At 37.3% G+C, this 21,185-nt stretch overlaps 1 protein-coding gene across 1 annotated transcript in view; it reads right to left on the bottom strand.

Annotated features, from left to right (window-relative positions):
- The window catches only part of LOC126271931 (Down syndrome cell adhesion molecule-like protein Dscam2), a 1,166,847-nt gene that overhangs the window by 136,317 nt on the left and 1,009,345 nt on the right, over positions 1 to 21,185 (bottom strand). The window contains exon 21 of the mRNA XM_049974347.1: positions 4,422 to 4,564. Within this exon, the coding sequence (XP_049830304.1) occupies positions 4,422 to 4,564 (143 nt within the window). The remainder of the gene's footprint in view (positions 1 to 4,421; positions 4,565 to 21,185) is intronic.

The raw sequence follows: 21,185 nt of genomic DNA on the forward strand, positions 1-21,185 counted from the left end.
TTTACTTCTCAATCTGGAGACCATGAATTCTATCCCTTTTTGTATCATTTACTTACGAAATCCAGAGAATTTAAATTGATTACCAGTGATTTCCAGATTAATAAGTAAATGATGAAAAATATAATATAAAACTGTAACAAACATAAACTGAGAGTTGTAGAAATGGACTAAGGTATCTCAGAAGATCATGTAGAATATTTAAGTGAGACCACGTAAAAAATACAGGGAAGTGGCCCATATTTTGGGGAGCATCATATATAGAACAGAAGAATGGAAGCTAGCCTGGTGTGGACATACAATGTGAATGATAGATGACAGATGGCCAAAGAAGATCTTAATGGATCATCCTCAGGGGAGATGGAGAAGAGGAAGACTGAAGGTTGGCTGGTTAGTTGGGATAATGGAGGCCATGAGGAAAAGAAAAATAGGAGAAGACAAGGAAGCCTTGATAGAAGCTCTTAGTGACATACGAAGTTGGTTCAAAAAATTCTGGAACTGCCTCCACAAAATTTTTACACTTTTACTTATGTGCTTTGTCTCCTTTGAAATACCCTCCTCCACAATTGATACGCTGTTCTCAAGGCCGTTCCCACTTCTGGAAGCAGTCTTCGTATGCCCATTGCTGGACCACATGAAGCAGCATCTGTTAATTTTCTTTCATCTTGTCTATGATTGCTAATCTTCATTCTTTCAATGGGATTTTCAACTATGGAAAAAAAAAAGTTGACAGGGGCTGAAGAGTATGGAGGATGGGGCAGCGCAGTGATTTAGTTTTGTGCTATAGTCATGCACCAACAGGGATGAATGTGAGGTTGTGTTGCTGTGAAGTGAAAGCCATGAATTGTCTCACCGCATTTCAGGATGTTTTCTTCTCATATTTTCTTGCAGGAGTTGAAACACCTCCTCATAGTACCATTAATTAACAATTTTTCCCTGTGGCATGAAATCATGATGAATCCTTCAACATCAAGGTAAACTATCAGCATGGCTTTGACCTGACCTGGCAAGCTTTTTTGGGTCTTGGGAAGCCTTTCCTAACCCATTGTGAAGATGGACCCTTGGACTCAACAATATAACCATAGACCCACAGCTCATCCCCAGTTATGATTCTCTTAAGTAACATCTTGTTCTCATTTGTGTGATCCGAAAGCTCTTCACAGATTGTGAGGTGAAGGTCTTTTTGGTCTTGACTCGTGAGCTGTGGGACCAACTTGGCGGCAACATGATACATTCGAAGACACTGTGTCAGGATACACCTGAAATGTTACATTCTTCTGCAGTCCCTCTGACATTCAGTCTTTGATTGGCACCCACAATTTGTTGATGTTCCTGATAAGAGCATAATTGCTAGATGTCAAAGGGTGTCCTGAATGACAGTCATTTTTAAACTGTGTGAACCATTTGTAACACCGTAAGGCTTAATCACTCATCACCATAGGCTTCCTGCACCATTTGGTGTGTATCTGTAAATGTTTTCATGAGTTACAGCAAAATTTGATGCAAACATGTTGCTCCTCTAGTGCTGCCATCATGAAATTCTCAAACTGTGTGACATGATGTTCTACTCAGTACAACACTGAACAATAAATAATAGACCTACACCAATGAAACATCCAGCAGTTACACATTAAACACAGCCATGTGCAGGAGTGCCAACTGCATTTCGCTCGAATACATCATTCATGCGAAATTAAAATGTTTGAACAGACCTCATATATGTGGGATGTGATGACAGCTTCAGGAACCCCACGGTGAGAGTGTCTTATGTAAAATCCCCCCCCCCCCCCCCTCCCCCTGTACCATCACTCTTTGTTCGTATTTGTTATTCTTTATTTACAATAATCTTCCAGTTTTTATTTTATTTTATTCTTCTAATCTGTCTTCATTTTTCATTCTGTCTGTTTTATCTTCTCTGAAATGATGCTGGAACAGTGCTTAATAATGTTCTTCATTGGCTTCCTACTAGTTCTCATGCCTTTCCCTTCATCTTGCCTCCCTCCTTCTTCATAATAGGATGGTTTTTCTTAGATGTATTTTGTGATCTGCCCCTCCTCCCCTGTCTCTAACCTGCCCCTCTTTCCTACTTGAAAAAAGGTCTTATTGTTCTGTGAACTATTTTGTGTGTTTCTGTTGATAGTACTGTGTGTATTGCTATTGTTCGTATTTGTTGTCTTCAAAGTTAAATCTTCAGTGAACAGTAAGTGATGAATCTATGTGAGTGCTGTCACTGTGTACAAGTCAGATGCTAATGTACCCACTGTTGCCATAATTTATAAGAGACTTCCAATCTGTGTATAGTGTATTGCATACCAGATATACCAGTAATTTAAATCTTTAGAACATATTTTTTATTAATTTTTTTGTCACATATATTATTTTGTTGGAGGCAAACTTTTTGCAGGTTCATTTTATTATCAGGTTTGTCGATGAAACATACTACTGACATTCACCAGAATTGCTGTTACAGTGTGGGACAAAAGATGAGTAAAACATGCTTACCCTCCACATGGCTTTAGCAAGTTTCAGATTTCTTTTTTTAGGTCTACTTCAGCTGTCCTGTGTGATAAATTGACACTAAACTGACATTAATAGTTTGAACTTAGTGTTTGTCTAACAGTTGAAAAAAAAATTAATTTATCCATATTTTCTTATGTTCGTCATGTTCTTTGGCAGTAGAGTATAGCCAAATTATCTTCTCAGTACAGGTTTGATGTAGTAGGAGTGGGTTTAAATTGATGCCATGGTAGTATATCAAGTAATAATTTCACCAAGATGGGAATAAGAGTATTTTGACTGAAATATAAATGGTTTTCATTTAGTTCAGTTCAGTTCAGGAGCATCACTTCCAGGCACTTTCACACATGTTGTGCATTCTCAGTGACAAATTTTTTTTTATTCTCTTAGTAGAAGTAATCTGTCAGCCAAACTCTGCTGATAAGTCTCTGTTGGTGTCAAATTTAAAGTGGTTCCTGATTACATTGCCATTATGTCTCTCAGTGAAATGCTCAGTGTTTTATTGTTTAAGTGCTTTAGCAGTCAAGGTTAATGTTGCTTGTTATTGTGTCAAAGCATACTGAGGCAGTATCAAGTCTATGTTTTGTAGTTTTTTATGCAGTATGTGTGTTTTATTTTCTGTAGTAACTAGAATGTTTACTTTTCTGTATGAAGAGCACAAGTAAAATTTTATGAACACATGAATGGGTTACTACATATACAGTGTTTATTTTATCTTATCTTTGCTTTTCTATGTTAGTATGCAGAGACAAAATGAAGTTGAAGGAACTTGACTGTACTACACTTAATTTAAATCTAAATTACATATGACAAGCAAGCAAATGTTAGGGACATTGAAAGTGTAGTACCATGTTATACTTAAATATCATATGTTTATGTGGTTGTGAAGAGTACAATTTTTTTGATGTTTTCTGTATCTTCTTTTCAGTGGGTAGTTGTATTGGAGCAATTAAGACATTCCAGACGAAATTCTCTTTTTAGAGAATCTGAGATTGAATATTTGTGTCACACTTTCAAATTAGCATTGAGAAGACATGAGGAAGTAAAGAAATGAAAAAAAAGGAATTTTTGGAAGTTGATGCAGTTTAGTTCCAAGTTGTATCATACTCATTGTGATTCATTCTTCACCAATTAAATGTGAAAAAAAGATACGGAACTGAAGACACAAACTTTACAGCAGTAAGGGCTGTGAAAAAACTAATGTGCTGAATGCATGACTATTCCAACCCTTAAATTGTGTTGACACCACTCTACATGCTATCTACCAACTGCCGTTGCACACCACCAATCTAATCTTGTATTTCTTGCATGAAATAATTTTGCCACACTTTGTAAGTTGGCCTCTGCTTGAATTACTTCCATATTTTATGTAAGATGTTGGACTGTTTTTCATTATTTGATTGTATGCAGAAAAAACATCCAACGAAAAATTCAAAAAGATGTCTAAGTACTAAATGGTAGTAGGTTATTAATAAATGCACACACCAGCTTGAGGATCATATGTTTGGAAGAGAGAGAAAAACACAGGTAGGAAATTGAATTTTTGGATGGTTAGACAGGAAAAGGTCATGTGACTGACTGCAAGTAGATCCATAGATCAGCACAAAAATGGAAGTGCTTATTCTAAGATGACCTGGAGACTGCCCCATTTTGGACACCCCTCCCTTACTTGAAGTTGTACCTATTGAGTATCCAATTACACAAATTTTAATGATTACAATGTTCAGTGAAAGACAGGTATAGTGAACTTAACGAGAACCATGGGGTAAGGAAGGTTAATGGGACGGCATGGGTTTTCAAGTTCAGTGAGCTTGTGGACCGGTATTGTTGGTAGTCCTATCACACTTTTCATCTCCACCTGATAGTATTTTAATTATGGTCTTTTCCTTCCTATAAGCAAAATTTACCTTGTTTCCATGTTGCTGTGTAGTGCTAATGTATACGTTGTATTTCACTATATTTCCATTTGGCTCAGCTGGCTTTGTCCATGCTACCATGATGCTATCAGATGTCATTGCCAATGCTTTGATATGTTCTGGTGGACCTGGAACTAAAAGGCAAAATTAATTTTAAGTAGTCCTGTCGTTTCTTTCAAAAGGTAATAAACCAAAGAAAGAATGTCATAATGTACATTAGTTTTGTGAATTCCATTAAGATGTTATGTGAACAACAGAGCAAGCCTCTAATAGCTACTCTTTGATTCCATTATGCATCCCAGTGTTATCTCTTGAACTGGGAATCTGGATGATGTACTATATTTTTATCTGTCCTTTCCTTTTCTTTTTATCCTTTTCCTCTGCTGGAAGCTGATATTTAATTAGATTAAAATAACATTACACTCAAAAAAGAAATCATTGCCTTGATGTAGACAGTATATATATTTGAAAACAATCAAAGTTCAGATGTACAAAATTCTTCTTGCAGAGGTAGAGATACAAAGAAAAAGGAAAAAAAGAATTGCTATGTTTGAAAATGGGAAGGCAAAGGAGAGACCAGTAAGTAAATGGCTGTTCAGATGCTATGCAGATGAAATGTGATGACTGAAATGAACATGATGCTAAATGAAAAGCTGAGCTGGCATATCTGTAGCACTAACAGTATCACGATGTGTAAAAGTGTAAATCAGGTTTACATTAGCAGTTTCGCAAAATATGATAGCAACAGACAGACAAACTGCTTAATTGTTTCCACTGGAAAGACACTGTCATGAAAGTACTCTTCATCATTTGTATGGTGCTGTTTACAAAATGACTGTTATCAAACTTAATTTTAGTGATTTTGGAGTACATAAGAAATATGCATGCTAAACAGAAATTAATCATGACATAGCAACTGGACAAGTTTTAGTTTAAGTACATATGAACTGAATTTGTATCACATCAGCATTCACCAAACTTTTGTTTGCATATAATTTTTTTAACACTTAGAATTATATTTAGATACCATGTAGTGCTTTTGCTTTCAATTTTTGTAGCAGAAAAAAAAAAACATTAGTAAAATAGAAATTATTCCTCAAAATGAAATTACTTAGAGCAAACAGAGAGCTCCTACAGAGTTATCTAATATTATCTTTCATAAATAAATTTTATTGTATTTCATAAATTATTTTAACTATTCCTTCACTTGTGTTCTGTAGTTGCACTCAAGAAAGAGAATCTTGAGAGATGCAGAGTGAGCCAAGGTATACATTTACAAGAGAGCAGCAAATCATAAAACTTTAATCTGCACACTATATTAAAAATAAATAAAGTGTCACTATTTTGTTTGATGCAGTTGATCCTTATGCCAGCTAAATTTAACCACATAAATTAGCAAAAAAGATACTATATGGAAAAAAGATGCTGCTTCCTCACCTATATTAAGCAGCAGCTGTTTTAGCTAACAATTTACATGATTTCACTGGAATTTTGTGTAGAAAATAACTACTTACAATAAGGCTTATTTATTACTTTTTTAAAGGCTGTGTTCACTCGCAACAATGAAGGTGATACCCACGTTATTTACAACAAGAAATATAAGAGGACTCTCCTCAGGAAAGCATACTTGCTGCACAATCCACAGATCACATCACAACTGACTCAGATGTATGCTGGGCCAGTTTTCATGCCTGATGGCAAGTGCCTTCTGGATAGTGATGTCACAGCAGTCAACAGTAAAGTTGTGCCAGCTGCTTGGTTCTCATAGTGACAATGGATGATGCCAGCATATTCCCCCTCCTCGCCCAAACAGTGACTTCTGTGAGAGTAGACACATGTATTGTGTGGTCAGAGAGGGCTGCCACCGGGAAAGGTGGCAAATTAGTGTCAATGGGTGTCACTGTGGGAAGCTGAGGCAGGATGAGCCTTGATGCAAAATGCATAAATCTTCATGGGACTAAGAGTCCACCTAGAACAAAGAAGCCAGTGGCTGCTGACCAAGCTTGCAAAGATGAAGTTGATTTTGATTAAACTGCAGAGGTTTGTTGGGCATAGGTAGACCCTTGACAGACAGGTATCTTCATGTGGATCCAGACTGAGTGGTATCGGATTGTAGTGCCTACTTGAAAGTGATTGGCCTTGGAGACAATGTCCACCAGCTATGGGAACAGAATATTGAAGAGAGTGTGGTGAGGATGAGCAGGCAACCTTTCCACAGGGTTGTGGTCTTCAATTGGGGCATCACTTTAAGTTGGTAGGAAACTATGGAGGGAATTAAGTGTGGCATTTTACATCATTTTCTAATGGAGATAGGTGTTGAAGGTGTGACTAAATGGATAAAGTGTTCCAGATGCCTGTTGAAGACTGGGTAGAAAGGCACAGTATGAAGGTGTTGAATCTTATTTATGAGCATAAAACTGTTTGAAGTCAAAAGATCTAAATGCTGTCCCACTATCAGAACTCAAGAGGGGTGAGGTGCCTTCTAGGGCTAAGATTGTTTCCAAGGCTGCAAAGACAGTGCTGGAGACCTGAGACAAGTGAAACACAAAAGGGCAATGAGAAAAGGAATCGATCATGATGAGCCAAATGGTACTTTACATACACACACACACACACACACACACACACACACACACACACACACACACACACACACACACAAAAGCCATGAAAATATAAATGAATTTGCTCTCACGGTTATGTACAGAGCAGATATATCATAGATGAGTGCAGATATGACTGTTCTTGATTGCACTTGAATATAGGATTATAACTACCTTTACACACAAATAGGCTTGTTTCCAGTTTGTGAATTATCATAATTTTACCTAAATCTACTTTCACAGAAAATTACTTTGGTATCAGTTCCTGAAATTTCGTTTACAAATTGTTAGATGTATAATATTCATTACTAGATCAAGATTCATATCAAATGTTAGTAATAAAAATCATTACATAATAAAAAAGTAAATTAGCTTTTTCCAAAGTAATTGTTAACAAAATGTAACTAATAGAGTTTTATACTGAGAAAACATGTTTAATAGTGGGTCAGTTTATGTAAAGGGAGTTTCCATTTTTTGTAGAATTTGGATGTAATTTCACCAGTAACTTCAGCAGTCTTTGTCAAAGTTTACCAGTGGAAAACGTCCAGTGTACAAATTTTTATACATTCTGGTGCAAATGGAAAGAATAAATAGAACATTCCAAAGTTTTGTCTGGTTGTTATGTTACATCACAAAGTAAAACCAGCCAGAATTGAAATAGGTTTCATGGAGATCAATATCTACTTGAAAATAGATTTAGTTGTGTATTACTATTCAATGATTTTGGTTCTCTATGATGTACATTGTCAGTGTGTTCCAATCTACTCATCTGCAGTGTTTTTAAAAGTTAAACTTACATTAAGGACTTTTAGTAAATCGATGAATGGCAACATCAGAACATGAGCTCCGAATTCGGTTGTTAATTACAGAGAGTCTTTAAACATTGTTTGGGGTCAACTACCACTAGAAAATTTCCTGTATCAGTGACTTGGATGTAAGTAAGTGGAACTGAAAACATTCCCAGTAAAGGCACATGATGACATCCATAGGCCCAAAGATTTGTCTCAAGTGCCTGCAGAGGGAGCAACCCTAAACTTATGTGAGGAAAATAGTTTAGCAAGGACACAGAAGCAGCAGTGTCCAAGAGTAACTTTTTGTCAATGAACTCATCTAAGCACATTTTCTGGGTAGCATTCTGAGAAGTCTGAAGTTTCATAGATTAATCAGTCACTTGGTTCACTTCTGCAGGTTGGAGTTATTTACAGCTTAACTGCCAATACATCTCTCACAAATGTCCCTTTTTGCCACATCTGTGATGTGTTCCCTGCCAGTGAAAGTGAGCACTGCTTATATGGAAAAGTAAATAATATTTATAGCCAGGTAACGGATTATTGTGGCCAAGATAGACACGAAGCCCATGCCTACTACAGTAGTACAAGTTTATATGCCAACTAGCTCTGCAGATGACAAAGAAATTGATGAAATGTATGATGAGATAAAAGAAATCATTCAGGTAGTGAAGGGAGATGAAAATTTAACAGACAACGGTGACTGGAATTCGAGAGTAGGAAAAGGGAGAGAAGGAAACATAGTAGGTGAATATGAATTGGGGCTAAGAAATGAAAGAGGAAGCCACCTGGTAGAATTTTGCACAGAGCATAACTTAATCATAGCTAACACTTGGTTCAAGAATCATGAGAGAAGGCTGTATACATGGAAGAACCCTGGAGATGCTAAAAGGTATCAGATAGATTATATAATGGTGAGACAGAGATTTAGGAACCAGGTTTTAAATTGTAAGACATTTCCAGGGGCAGATATGGACTCTGACCACAATCTATTGGTTATGAACTGTAGATTAAAACTGAAGAAACTGCAAAAAGGTGGGAATTTTAGGAGATGGGACCTGGATAAACATTCTAAACCAAAGGTTGTACAGAGTTTCAGGGACTGCATAAGGGAACAATTGACAGGAATGGGGGAAAGAAATACACTAGAAGAAGAATGAGTAGCTTTGAGGGATGAAGTAGTGAAGGCAGCAGAGGGTCAAGTAGGTAAAAAGAAGAGGGCTAGTAAAAATCCTTGGGTAACAGAAGAAATATTGAATTTAATTGATGAAAGGAGAAAATATAAAAATGCAGTAAATGAAGCAGGCAAAAAGGAATGAAAATGCCTCAAAAATGAGATCGACAGGAAGTGCAAAATGGCTAAGCAGGGATGGCTAGAGGACAAATGTAAGGATGTAGAGGCTTATCTCATTATGGGTAAGATAGATACTGCCTACAGGAAAATTAAAGAGACGTTTGGAGAAAAGAGAACCACTTGTATGAATATCAAGAGCTCAGATGGAAACCCAGTTCTAAGCAAAGAAGGGAAAGCAGAAAGGTGGAAGGAGTATATAGAGGGTCTATACAAGGGCGATGTACTTGAGGACATTATTATGGAAATGGAAGAGGATGTAGATGAAGATGAAATGGGAGATACAATACTGTGTGAAGAGTTTGACAGAGCACTGAAAGACCTGAGTTGAAACAAGGCCCCATGAGTAGACAACGTTCCATTAGAACTACTGATGGCCTTGGGAGATCCAGTCATGACAAAACTCTACCATGTGGTGAGCAAGATGTATGGGACAGGCAAAATACCCTCAGACTTCGAGAAGAATATAATAATTCCAATCCCAAAGAAAGCAGATGTTGACAGATGTGAAAATTACCAAACTATCAGTTTAATAAGACACAGCTGCAAAATACTAACACAAATTCTTTACAGATGAATGGAAAAACTGGTAGAAGCCAACCTTGGGAAAGATCAGTTTCAGTTCTGTAGGAATGTTGGAACACGTGAGGCAATACTGACCTTACGCCTTATCTTAGAAGAAAGATTAAGGAAAGACAAACCTACGTTTCTAGCATTTGTAGACTTAGAGAAAGCTTTTGACAATGTTGATTGGAATACTCTCTTTCAAATTCTGAAGGTGGCAGGGGTGAAATACAGGGAGCAAAAAGGCTATTTACAATTTGTACAGAAAGCAGATGGCAGTTATGAGTCGAAGGGTATCAAAGGGAAGCAGTGGTTGGGAAGGGAGTGAGACAGGGTTGTAGCCTATCCCCAATGCTATTCAATCTGTATATTGAGTAAGCAGTAAAGGAAACAAAAGAAAAATTCAGAGTAGGTATTAAAATCCATGGAGAAGAAATAAAAACTTTGAGGTTCGCCGATGACATTGTAATTCTGTCAGAGACGGCAAAGGACTTGGAAGAGCAGTTGAACGGAATGGACAGTGTCTTGAAAGGAGGGTATAAGATGAACATCAACAAAAGCAAAATGAGGATAATGGAATGTAGTCAAATTAATTTGGGTGATGCTGAGGAAATTAGATTAGGAAATGAGACACTTAAAGTAGTAAAGGAGTTTTGCTATTTGGGGAGCAAAATAACTGATGATGATCGAAATAGAGAGGATATAAAATGTAGACTGGCAATGCCAAGGAAAGCATTTCTCAAGAAGAAAAATTTGTTAACATCGATTATAGATGTAAATGTCAGGAAGCCGTTTCTGAAAGTATTTGTATGGAGTGTAGCCATGTTAGTTTAGACAAGATGAGAATGGAAGCTTTCGAAATGTGGTGCTATAGAAGAATGCTGAAAATTAGATGGGTAGATCCCATAACTGATGAGGAGGTACTGAATAGAATTGGGGAGAAGAAGAGCTTGTGGCGCAACTTGACGAGAAGAAGGGATCGGTTGGTAGGACATGTTCTGAGACATCGAGTTGAATACACTAAGCAGATCCAGAAGCGATGTAGGCTGCAGTAGGTACTGGGAGATGAAGAAGCTTGCACAGGATAGAGTAGCATGGAGAGCTGCTTCAAACCAGTCTCAGGACTGAAGACCACAACAACAACACAACGGAGCTGCTGCCAATGTGACCTGTCACCGCTGGTATACTGTTTTATGGAGTCATGTGGACTGTGGAGTGGTTGAGGGCCCCCCTGTAGATCGTGTGTCATGCCACACAACCAGGCTGGAGAATGTGCTGTGATGATGTTTCTTTGGGCTGTGGAGGCAGTTTTCTGGGCTTGAGCTACTCCCATTACTTTGTGAGGAGGGAGGGGGGAGGGGGGAGGGGATCTGATTTCCTCAATATGTGGTTTTCAGTTGTGAGTGGGGCATATGCCACACCATGATGTCTCTGATTATAGATCCCATCTAGCTTATCATTCAAAAAATTTCAAATTGCAGTTCCTACTTAATGCATGTAGCTCAGCACTCCATGAGAGTGATTTGGTCCCTTTTTTTGCTTCCAAAATTCTACTCTGGCTGCAAAAATGGCTGCAATTGTCAAAAAATGATCTTGTAATAAAGGAAATATCCTAGAAAACTCAAGTTATGCTGATTCATGAATGATTCCAACATCTGTATTAGGTGATATAGTTCAGATATTTCCTGACAAGATCATCATCTTTTCTCTTTCTGAGTTGGATATTTGGCAAACTGTAACACATAACTGCAGTTGTTAGTGGTAGATATACCACTCTTCATTTATTCATCAAATGCTGGAGTAGACATGGATGGCATGGGAGGTGCTCCTGTTATATTCACGAGGCTTGTATGGCCTGTAATTTAGCTGTCATCATCTCCAGATAATACTACACATTTTTTGTTAGTAGTTGTAAGTATTCATTGGTTGAAAAACACTCCATCTCACCTAATTAAAAACTGTTCATGGTTCATGAGTCACAGATTGCAATCACTTTCATAAAAGCCAATCTTTACAGACAACCGATGCAGGCACTTAACTTTTTATTCCCAACGAGAGATATGTACAGGATGCTCCTCATGAATAGTAAAAGCTGTTGTCCACAATACACAGAAAAATCCATTCCTTGCTATATCAAAATTCTGCCTATAACAAAGGTCACAAAACAAACACCTCAGCCAAACTGAAAGTTGCACATTCCGCTGATGCATCACAGTTGATTCAGACCAGCCCTGAGCCATTTTATGTGCTGCATTCTGTTGTCATTTTATCAGAGGGCACTCCTGATGACAAGTGCCTTCTGGATAGTGGCATCACAGTGACTAGTGACACTGCATGGCAACACTAGAACTATTAACTGTCATGCAGCTTTACTGTGAACAGTGCTATTTGCCATGCAGCTAAAATAATTTTTCAGTCCTTTAATCTTGATATTTAAATAATTTGTAGGTGTGACTAATGAGGTAAATTTTAAATTTTATTTTGATCTGGTTGAGATTCCCAGCTTTTTATGTCAGATGGGACCTTTTTCAATACCTTTCCTCTAGAGTGCACAACAGTACTCTGAATCCTCTGTTAAGGAGGCAAAGTCTACATGAAAACTATTTTTGTGTTGTAAATTAAAGTGTGTAAATCTCAGTTCAGCTGGAACTGATCTTTATTGTTGGTAATAAAAGCCAATATGAAGTGAGTGTAAGGATTCCAGACTCCATAAAAAGGCCTCTGCGAAATGTGTGGTTATATACTTTGCTTAATGTTCTTACTGCTTGTTTCTGCTGAATAAATACTTATTTGCTATAGGTGCACTGCCCCAGAAGATAATTCCATAAGTCAACAGGGGCTGAAAAATGCAAAATAAGCCAACACATTCGTTCACTGTATGTATTTTCATAAGACAACAGGGAGGCAAGAATAGCCAACACCTTTGTCTTTAGATCAACATGGTGAGAGATGCTTCTAAGGGCAACAAATGCCTAACTGAGCTCATCAATTAGTTTAAGTCAGTCAAGGTTACCCTTTGGTGATGCACAGACCTGAAAGGTGGGCCACCTCATCATGTGATACAGATGCAGTGTTCCTAGCGCATAAAGTCGAAACTATAATGTCCCTGATGTTAATATTTATGAGGTAATGCAATAATATGCACCCCTTCCCCAAAATGCCATGCCAACAAATTTTGCCTCAGAACACACATTTTTGAGAGGTCATTCATCTTATGTTCACCTCATCTTCGAACGCTCATATTTATTTATGCATTGTGAATATTGTAACCTTACTTATAACATTGTATTTTTACTTGCAATCTTTTGCAGTAGCTGTCTGAGAAACTTGTTAACATTTTTACCGTTTAAAAGAATGTAAGGTGATCTGTGAAAAAAAAAAAAAAAAGCCAGTATCTGTTTAAAAGACAATTTTGTACAACACAATACAAGTACACCACACACAGATCATTCTTTTTGCATTACACTGTCATCAGGGCTGTGTCTGTTAATGTATGAGCATGCTCGTATCAACAAAAAACATTACACTTTTGTACCATCCTTTAATGCTCCAGAATCCTCTATGATACAATCGTCAACATCAGACATCACCCAGCATTTAGTCTCAGGCTCATTGTGAGTAAGCACTAAGGTACAGTTTTATTTGTTGAAATGTTGGTGAATAGCCAGCAATAATGTACGACAGAATAATTTTTGAACCATCATTGTAAATTACCATACATTTATAGAGATTAGACTTGATGGAGTCTGTGTAAGATTCTAATGTACGAGGGTTGCCCAGAATGTAATGCACTGCATTTTTTTCTTCAAAAATTCTTTATTGAACATAATAAGAATTACACATACCAAAGAATGGTGTTTTATCTACATGCCCTATCTTTCCACGTAATCTCCAACCTGTTCTATGGCCTTCCTCCAGCGTAAAACAAGGGTGCATATGCCCTGCCAGTACCGATCCTTGACCTCAAGATGGAGCCAGTGCTTAACTGTGTGAATCTCTTCCTTATCGTCCTCAGAATGTCTCCCACGAATTGCATCCTTTAATGAAATGACAACATCAGCTTGCTGCAACACATTGGGTATGACAGGTGTGTATGGTCTCCCTGACTGCTGTATTTGTGAATATTCCCCACAGTTTCTTTCTCTGCAGTGAGAAATTCAATGATGGCACATTGTTTTCCACAATATTCAAAACAGTACAGCTATTTGAGATATATAGATATAAGTTATCAGACTTGCAATGTCTACTGGATCTTTTCACTGTCTAGTAGGCTTGACAGCAGTCTAATTCTGCAACTAGATTTAACATTATTTCTTCAGACAACAGCTTATAATGGTGATAACTTTCCTTGTGCACCTGTTAAATGAAGTCATAGTTTCAAAATCAGCTGTTTTTTCTGTTGTCACGTAGTTATAGTTGCATTCACTGCATTGCTGTTGATGTTGATTATAATGCAGCATCCCACATGAAAACAACTCTGATATTCCTCACACTCAATCCACATGTGTTCAATATGGCAGCAAGAAGTTGTGGTAATTATTCAGTTAAAGAAAATTATTGAATGAAAGGTAGCAATTACGGAATTTCTAAATATGTTTATTTTGGCATAGCAGTTCATGAATGAAAATTTTTCAGAGAGAATATGTTAGAGAATTTAGGTAATGGTGATTGTTGAACTGATGTTCAAATCAGGTAAATTAATAGCTTAGACCGAGTTGTTTACAGTTTTATAACTACAGATTTTTTTTGTGCATTTACAGCTATGTCAAAATTAGCATACCTGTTCCTAGTAGAGATTACAGGTTAAATCGAGGAAATATATGGCACCAACCTAGTCATAAAAAGCCAAGTTCTAGGTTTACAAAGGTAGCCCTGTTAGTGTTTTTGTGTAATTATTCTCATTTTGCATCGCTTCAGTGTTCACAGAACTCGTTAGTGAATGCAATGGCAAATTATTACTATCTCATTTGTGTAGCTACTGTAAATTAACCTTGCCTTTATTTATGTAATAATAAAAGTTTTCAATCATCTATATAATAAACTTCATTGAACAACACATTAAATTAAATAAACTACACTTATAAGTCATTTTACTGTAATCTTGCCTAAATAATTTTTATTTTCTTGAATGAATGATTTTCTTTAATTTCTATTATGTGAATTTCATCGTGTGCAGTGTTTCAGCTTAATTCATAACATAATTGCTGCTGTATAGTTCACATTTCAGTTGTTTCTTTTTTTTTCAAACCATAAAAACATCAGTTAATACTTGCCTTTCACTCAAGAAAGATCTTTAACCGAATACCTTGCAGTAAAAATTCACCACCAAATTGGACAAGTACAAATCTGCCACAGCATCATCAGAAATGACAGTTGGTTTTTTTGTGTGGAATGTTGTGGTACAACCTACTTGAGGAATAATGGTCGCCACTTCTGCAGATGTGGACAGCTTATCTTAAAACTTCCAGCTGATCTGGCAATAATACAAGAAGTGTTAGCACAATAGGGTGCTACAGTTTGCAGAAGTATTTTCAGGGCTATATCAGAAGACTGGATTATAGTCAGTCATTCAAAATCACTTAAAAGATTCAGAAGATGTTTCAAGTCATAGCAAGAGAATAGCTATTTCCAATAGCTTCAGTGCTTTGAAGATATTGGACAAAAACAGACAACACAAGATGCTCAGAAGCTGTTTAATAGCACAAGGCATAACTTACAAGTTAGGCCTGGGAAGAGAAGTCTTAAGAAGACCAAGGGTTATTAGTCAAATGAGTGTCAGAACTAGTGCAGAACTCCACTAGGCACCTAGTATTTTAAGACAAGTGTAGGGAATAGCAATGCCACCTGCAGTTTTAACTGTATAAGGAAGTATCTCAGAAAAAAGATCAACTAGTAATAGTAGGATGTACAGGCAAAAATTGGGCCATAACATTAATTATTCAATTGAAGATGAGCTTCAGCACATTTCTGAAAATGCTCTTTGCCTTAGTGTATAGACTGTGTCACTCTGGAAACAGAATGATAACCCTGGATGAAGCACACTTTGGTAAATGTTAATGCAGCATTTGTAACATTGCTATGATGTAGGGACATTCATACCATGGGTGTGCTTGTCATGTTGCATCCTTATGCAGGGCATGGCATACACAGAATGGTTTGCATCTGAATGCTTCTGGTAAGAACTTACTTGCATGACTAAATACCAGAAGTATCCAGTCTGACAAAGAAGGATTCATTCTGTGCCAGATATTACCACATTTTTAAAGGGTAAATACATATGGAAGCCAGAACTGCAGAATAAATATAGATACAGTGAAAACTGCAAAATCAGAACAAACTGATACAGCTTGGCAAAACTATGAATATTTAGCAAATTTTGTAGGAAATTTCTGGTATAATGTAAGTACTTTAGGAGTAAAGAAACCACTCATCAAAAAGCAGAAGCTTTGAGTAATTGACAGGCACACTCAAAAGAAAGAAAACTTCCAAGCTTGCAGTGTAATCCCTGGCATAGGTTTTGTGTGTGTGTGTGTGTGAATACCCACATATGTGTGTGTTCTCTACCTCAAAAAAGGAATACTCTGAAAAATAGCAGGTCTTCCTTTCTTTTTTTGTGTCTGCCTGTTGATGACTCAACGCTTTTGCTTTTCAATTAGTAATATTGAGTTGGTGCATAAGTCAGCAGTATTTTTCCTGAAGCTTAATAACCACAACATATAAATGACAGAGACTTTAGTCATCAATAACAATAATGCAGGAAAAGACAGATTGCTACTTGCCATAAAGAAGACATGTCAAGTTGCAGACAGGCACAATTAATAGACACTCACACGTAGCTTTTGGCCACAGCCTTCATCTGTAAATGAGATGCACATGCACCATCCACAAGAACAAAAAAGCAAGCACACCTCACACAAATGTGACCACCAACTCCAGCATCACAGAATGTGGACATGCTGGAGTTGACAGACATGTATGCGTGAGGTGTGCTTGCTTGTGTGTTTGTGTGTACGGTATGTTGCTTTTACTGACAAAAGCTGTTGCCAAAAGCTATATGTGAGTACCTTTTAATTGCAACTGTCTGCAACTTGACATGTCTTCTTTATGGTAAGTAGAAATCTGTCTTTTCCTACATTGTTGATATTCTTACCTAGAGTTTCCATTGTTTGAGTTTAGTCATCAACAATATATTCTCCTTCACTCTTTACAAGAGTCTGCAAACATTGGGGCAACTTTTTGATCCTACAGCTGTAGAAATCATGTGGTTTTGAGGCAAAGAACTCACATTTCTATTTGAATTTGCTACTCGTATTCCATCCAGGTCACCCCTAATGCTGTAATTTCTCTCTTTAGTCAGGCTGATTCCTGCACCACCTACTATGATCACCTGATGCTCTTAATCAAAATCGTTGCACACATTTCCTAATCCTGTGTCAGCCATCTAAGGCTAGCACTTGACTTCACAATACTTGGGTGATTTGGTGCCCTTTGTCTAACTTGTCCTGTACCACCTGCCATGGCTACTACTTAACACAAGACTCCCTTCTTTGTAATCTTTGTTACTGAACTATACTTTGTTTGTTCGCTAGAAGTCTGCTTCACCCTACTGTGACCTACAGTAGGATGAGGCTCTTTTTCACCTACTTCAGGTAACAAGTTCAAACTTTTTATACATTGTAAGCTCAGGTGTAATTTAAGAAGGTGAAGAGCTGTTCTGCTTTTGCCCACTACTTGTTACTTTTACCCAGTTACCACAGTCTTTCCCCCTTCCTCCTATCTAGTTCAAATTTCACATAATCTAATTGAGCCTGAAGGGCACAAACCTTCACTTCCTGTTCAGTGCTTCTCTTGACAGTGCCTACTGTTCCATGAGAGACCCTTCTTGAGTTCCCCTTCAGTTTCCCACCACAATTGCCCCGATGGAATTCTGCACATACCACTCCCTGTCTGACAACCCTATGGCAACATCCGCACTTACACACTATTCAACAAAGATTGCACACTTAAAAATAGAACAAAGTCATTTACCACACTTCAACTACAAGAATTTTTGTTATTTGTGAGCCTCAACAGTTAGACCTACAGGTTAGTGCTTCAGATGTATGGTATAAAAAATTAAACAATTGAGATTCAGGATGGAATAATGACAATATTATGAAAAGGATAGTTTGCTACTCACCGTATCGTGGAACTGCTGAGCTGCAGACAAGCTCAGCACCAAGACTGCTGAACAAGTAATCTTTCGTCCGCAAGGCCTTCTTCTGAACCAGACACACGCTCATGCAAACTCACACACACAGCTGTTGCTAAGGCTATATTCACAGCCATAGGCAGTGGTCACATATGTGTTGTGTGTGTGTGTGTGTGTGTGTGTGTGTGTGTGTGTGTGTGTGTGTGTGTGTGTGTGTGAGAGAGAGAGAGAGAGAGAGAGAGAGAGAGTAGTGTTTGCATGAATATGTGTGTGTATTGTCTACTTTAGAAGAAGGCCCTATGGCCAAAAGCTTACTGATTTAGCAGTCTTTTGTTGAACATAAAAAATTAGTTACTTCCACATGAAACAGGAACTCAGCACTCAGTTAACTGCAGATTTTTTTTAAAAGTAACTTATTCACAATAAAGTGTAACTTTTAATTACTACTTGTCAGGAGTATTACTCAATATTCGATGATATGTACAATTGGCAAAATGTGATGTACTACACTTGGTGCTCTTAGAATCATCTCTCAATGCGTTAACTTATTTTGCATATTATCACTCTCTGTTGTCTTAAGGAACTGCCTTTGGAGCAGTGCACCTAAAGTAAATATAGTGTTTATTCAGCAAAAGTGAGCAGTAAGAACGTTGTGTAAAGTATATAACTATACATGTTGCAGAAACCTTTTTAAGCATTTTAGTGTTCTTACATTTACTTCTTAGTACATTTATTCTGTTACAGTTTTTGTTGCTGACAATAAAAATCAGTTTCAGCTGAACTGTGATGTACACAATCACAATGCAAGACACAAAAGTACTTTTCATGTAGACTTTGTGTCCTTGTCCAGGGTTCAGAATGAAGATATGCTCTCTGGAGGTAAAATGTTTAACGAGTTCCTATAAATGTAAAGTAGGAAATTGAGTATCACTGCCAGTTCAAAAGAAAATTAACAACACTTCACTAGCCACTTTTTCTACATATTAGCTGAGTATCTAGATTCAGTGATCTGTAAGTTCTGCTAGCTAAATGGGAAGTAGCAGCAGTGCTTGTTGTAAAACTACGATAAGTTACTGCAAATAGGACTAAGAATTTATATAAAATATTTCTGTGGAAAAATACCATTGTGATCATACATATGTAAGCCTAATACTAGAGAATCAGCAGTGATATAGTGAAGCTGATGAGTCAGCAATTTTTTTTCAAAGTAGCAACTTTTTTACTAATTTACTCAATTACATTTAGTTGGTATAAGCACGAGTATCAGTAAGCTGTATAGTGATAATTAATTGTTAACATGCTACATACAGTTTGTGGAAAAACAATTCGATCACAATTGTAGGGCGGAAAGACAGTTTCTAGTCAAGGAATTTGTGTATAGGAAATTGGGGTCACAGTTGTATATTTATTGCACTACATGCATCACTCTAGCTATGTGATGGTCTTCAAGTCTGAAACTCTTTTTATTTTTTTGTGTTTGCCAGATGCAAACAAACTGCACTCTACTTACTGTCACTATGAAGGATCAATGTACAATGCAGAATATTGGTTTTAATTATCCATTCATCATATTCTCCTTAGGTACAGTGTAGTTAAACTAAAGTAGGTATCAGTGAGTGAGTGTTGTGAAGCAACAACACGAAAAATGGTTTCACATGAAATGAACCAAGTGACATGTACTTGGCCTAAGGTGCTGCTCATGGCAAAACAAGGGCAGCTCATAGGATTTACCAGGAATGTTATCCATATTGCAGGCTGTCTCCAAAAAACTACTTTTGTGTCAATTGATAGACACATGGGAGAGACAGGATCTTTGTGGGCAAATAAGCATGATGCAAGAAGGAGACATACTGTTTGTACAGTTGAGTTAAATGAAGATGTGATACATTGCAAAGAGCAAGATACGATGACAAGTACCAGATGCACTGCTCATGAATGTGGTGTGGACCAGTGTCACATCTCTGCTGGTATAAGCTGTGGGTCTGGACAACTTCCCTAGGCATCTGGAATTTGTTGATTGTTTCATTTAATGTGTTGCATGAGAGCTGCATTTCCCTGAACATGTGTTGTTTAGGAATGAGACTCCATTTACCCATGAAGGCATCTTCACTTCATACAACAGCTGCATTTGGACACTACAGAATCCTTATGCAGTGTACAGCCATGATAATCAAGAGCAATCAATTCTAAACTTGTGGGCAGGAATTTTGAATGACTCAGTCATTGACCCTACATATTATCTCAATGGTCGAATGCTCACAAGTACCTTGTGCTTTTGCAACAAGTATTGCCAGCACTTCTGGAGGATTTACTGCTTGGAATTGGGCAGAACCTTTGGTTCCAACATGACAGCACAACTCTACATTTTGCATTTGTTGTCTGAGGTCATCTAGAAGGAACTTAGCTGACAGATAGATTGGACATGGGGGCCTCCATGTTTGCCAGACTTAGGACCACTGAAGTTTTTCCCCAGGATAGCATGAAAGACAGCATGTATGCAACACGGGTTGTGGATGGAACAAGGCTTATGGCAGCATAAGTAATTCAGACTACTCTAGGTGTGTTTCAGAGAACATGCAAATCCCAGCATTAGTTATGCCAGTATGAAAAACGTAGTCAGTTTGAGCATTTGCTGTGACATATTCATGTTGATTAAGTTGTGGCAAGCCTGTCTACTAGAGAATACTCATTTTTCATTTACTTTCACCTTTAGGTTATGTTGTAATATGAATCATAGAGATGTGACTGTTTTTATTTCTAAAGAAGGACCGTATGGTATGTCAGCTAAGTACAGTACACTTGTATGTCATGCTAAAGTTTTTCTTATCTCATCATGACAGTTAGTCCAAACATTTGTTTATGTGTACATTTTCTGTGAATTGCTTTTCATTTTGGGCAAAGATGTCTATATACTAGATTTAAATTATATTTAAGTAGCACCAAAAATATGCAACTACGACCCCTAGTTCATATACTCAACTTACTTTGCTTGATGCTGTCTTTCTACCCTACACTTTTGGTTAAATTGCTTTTCTGCACTCTGTATATTAAGTTACTATGATGTTGTTGTCATATATTAGTGTATACTTTGACTCAGTCCACATTCCTGACAGTTCTCTTTCTTCACTTGGTCTATGAAACATCTGAATGAATGAATCCCCAGCTCATGAATTCTGGATTCACCAGAAATGTATCCAGCCAGCGAAGTCTGGGGTGTTCAGTTTACATTCTAATGCTAATTTCTAAACTAAGTTTCTT

Source organism: Schistocerca gregaria, chromosome 5 (genome assembly GCF_023897955.1).
Source record: "Schistocerca gregaria isolate iqSchGreg1 chromosome 5, iqSchGreg1.2, whole genome shotgun sequence".
In the NCBI taxonomy this organism is placed as follows: domain Eukaryota; kingdom Metazoa; phylum Arthropoda; class Insecta; order Orthoptera; family Acrididae; genus Schistocerca; species Schistocerca gregaria.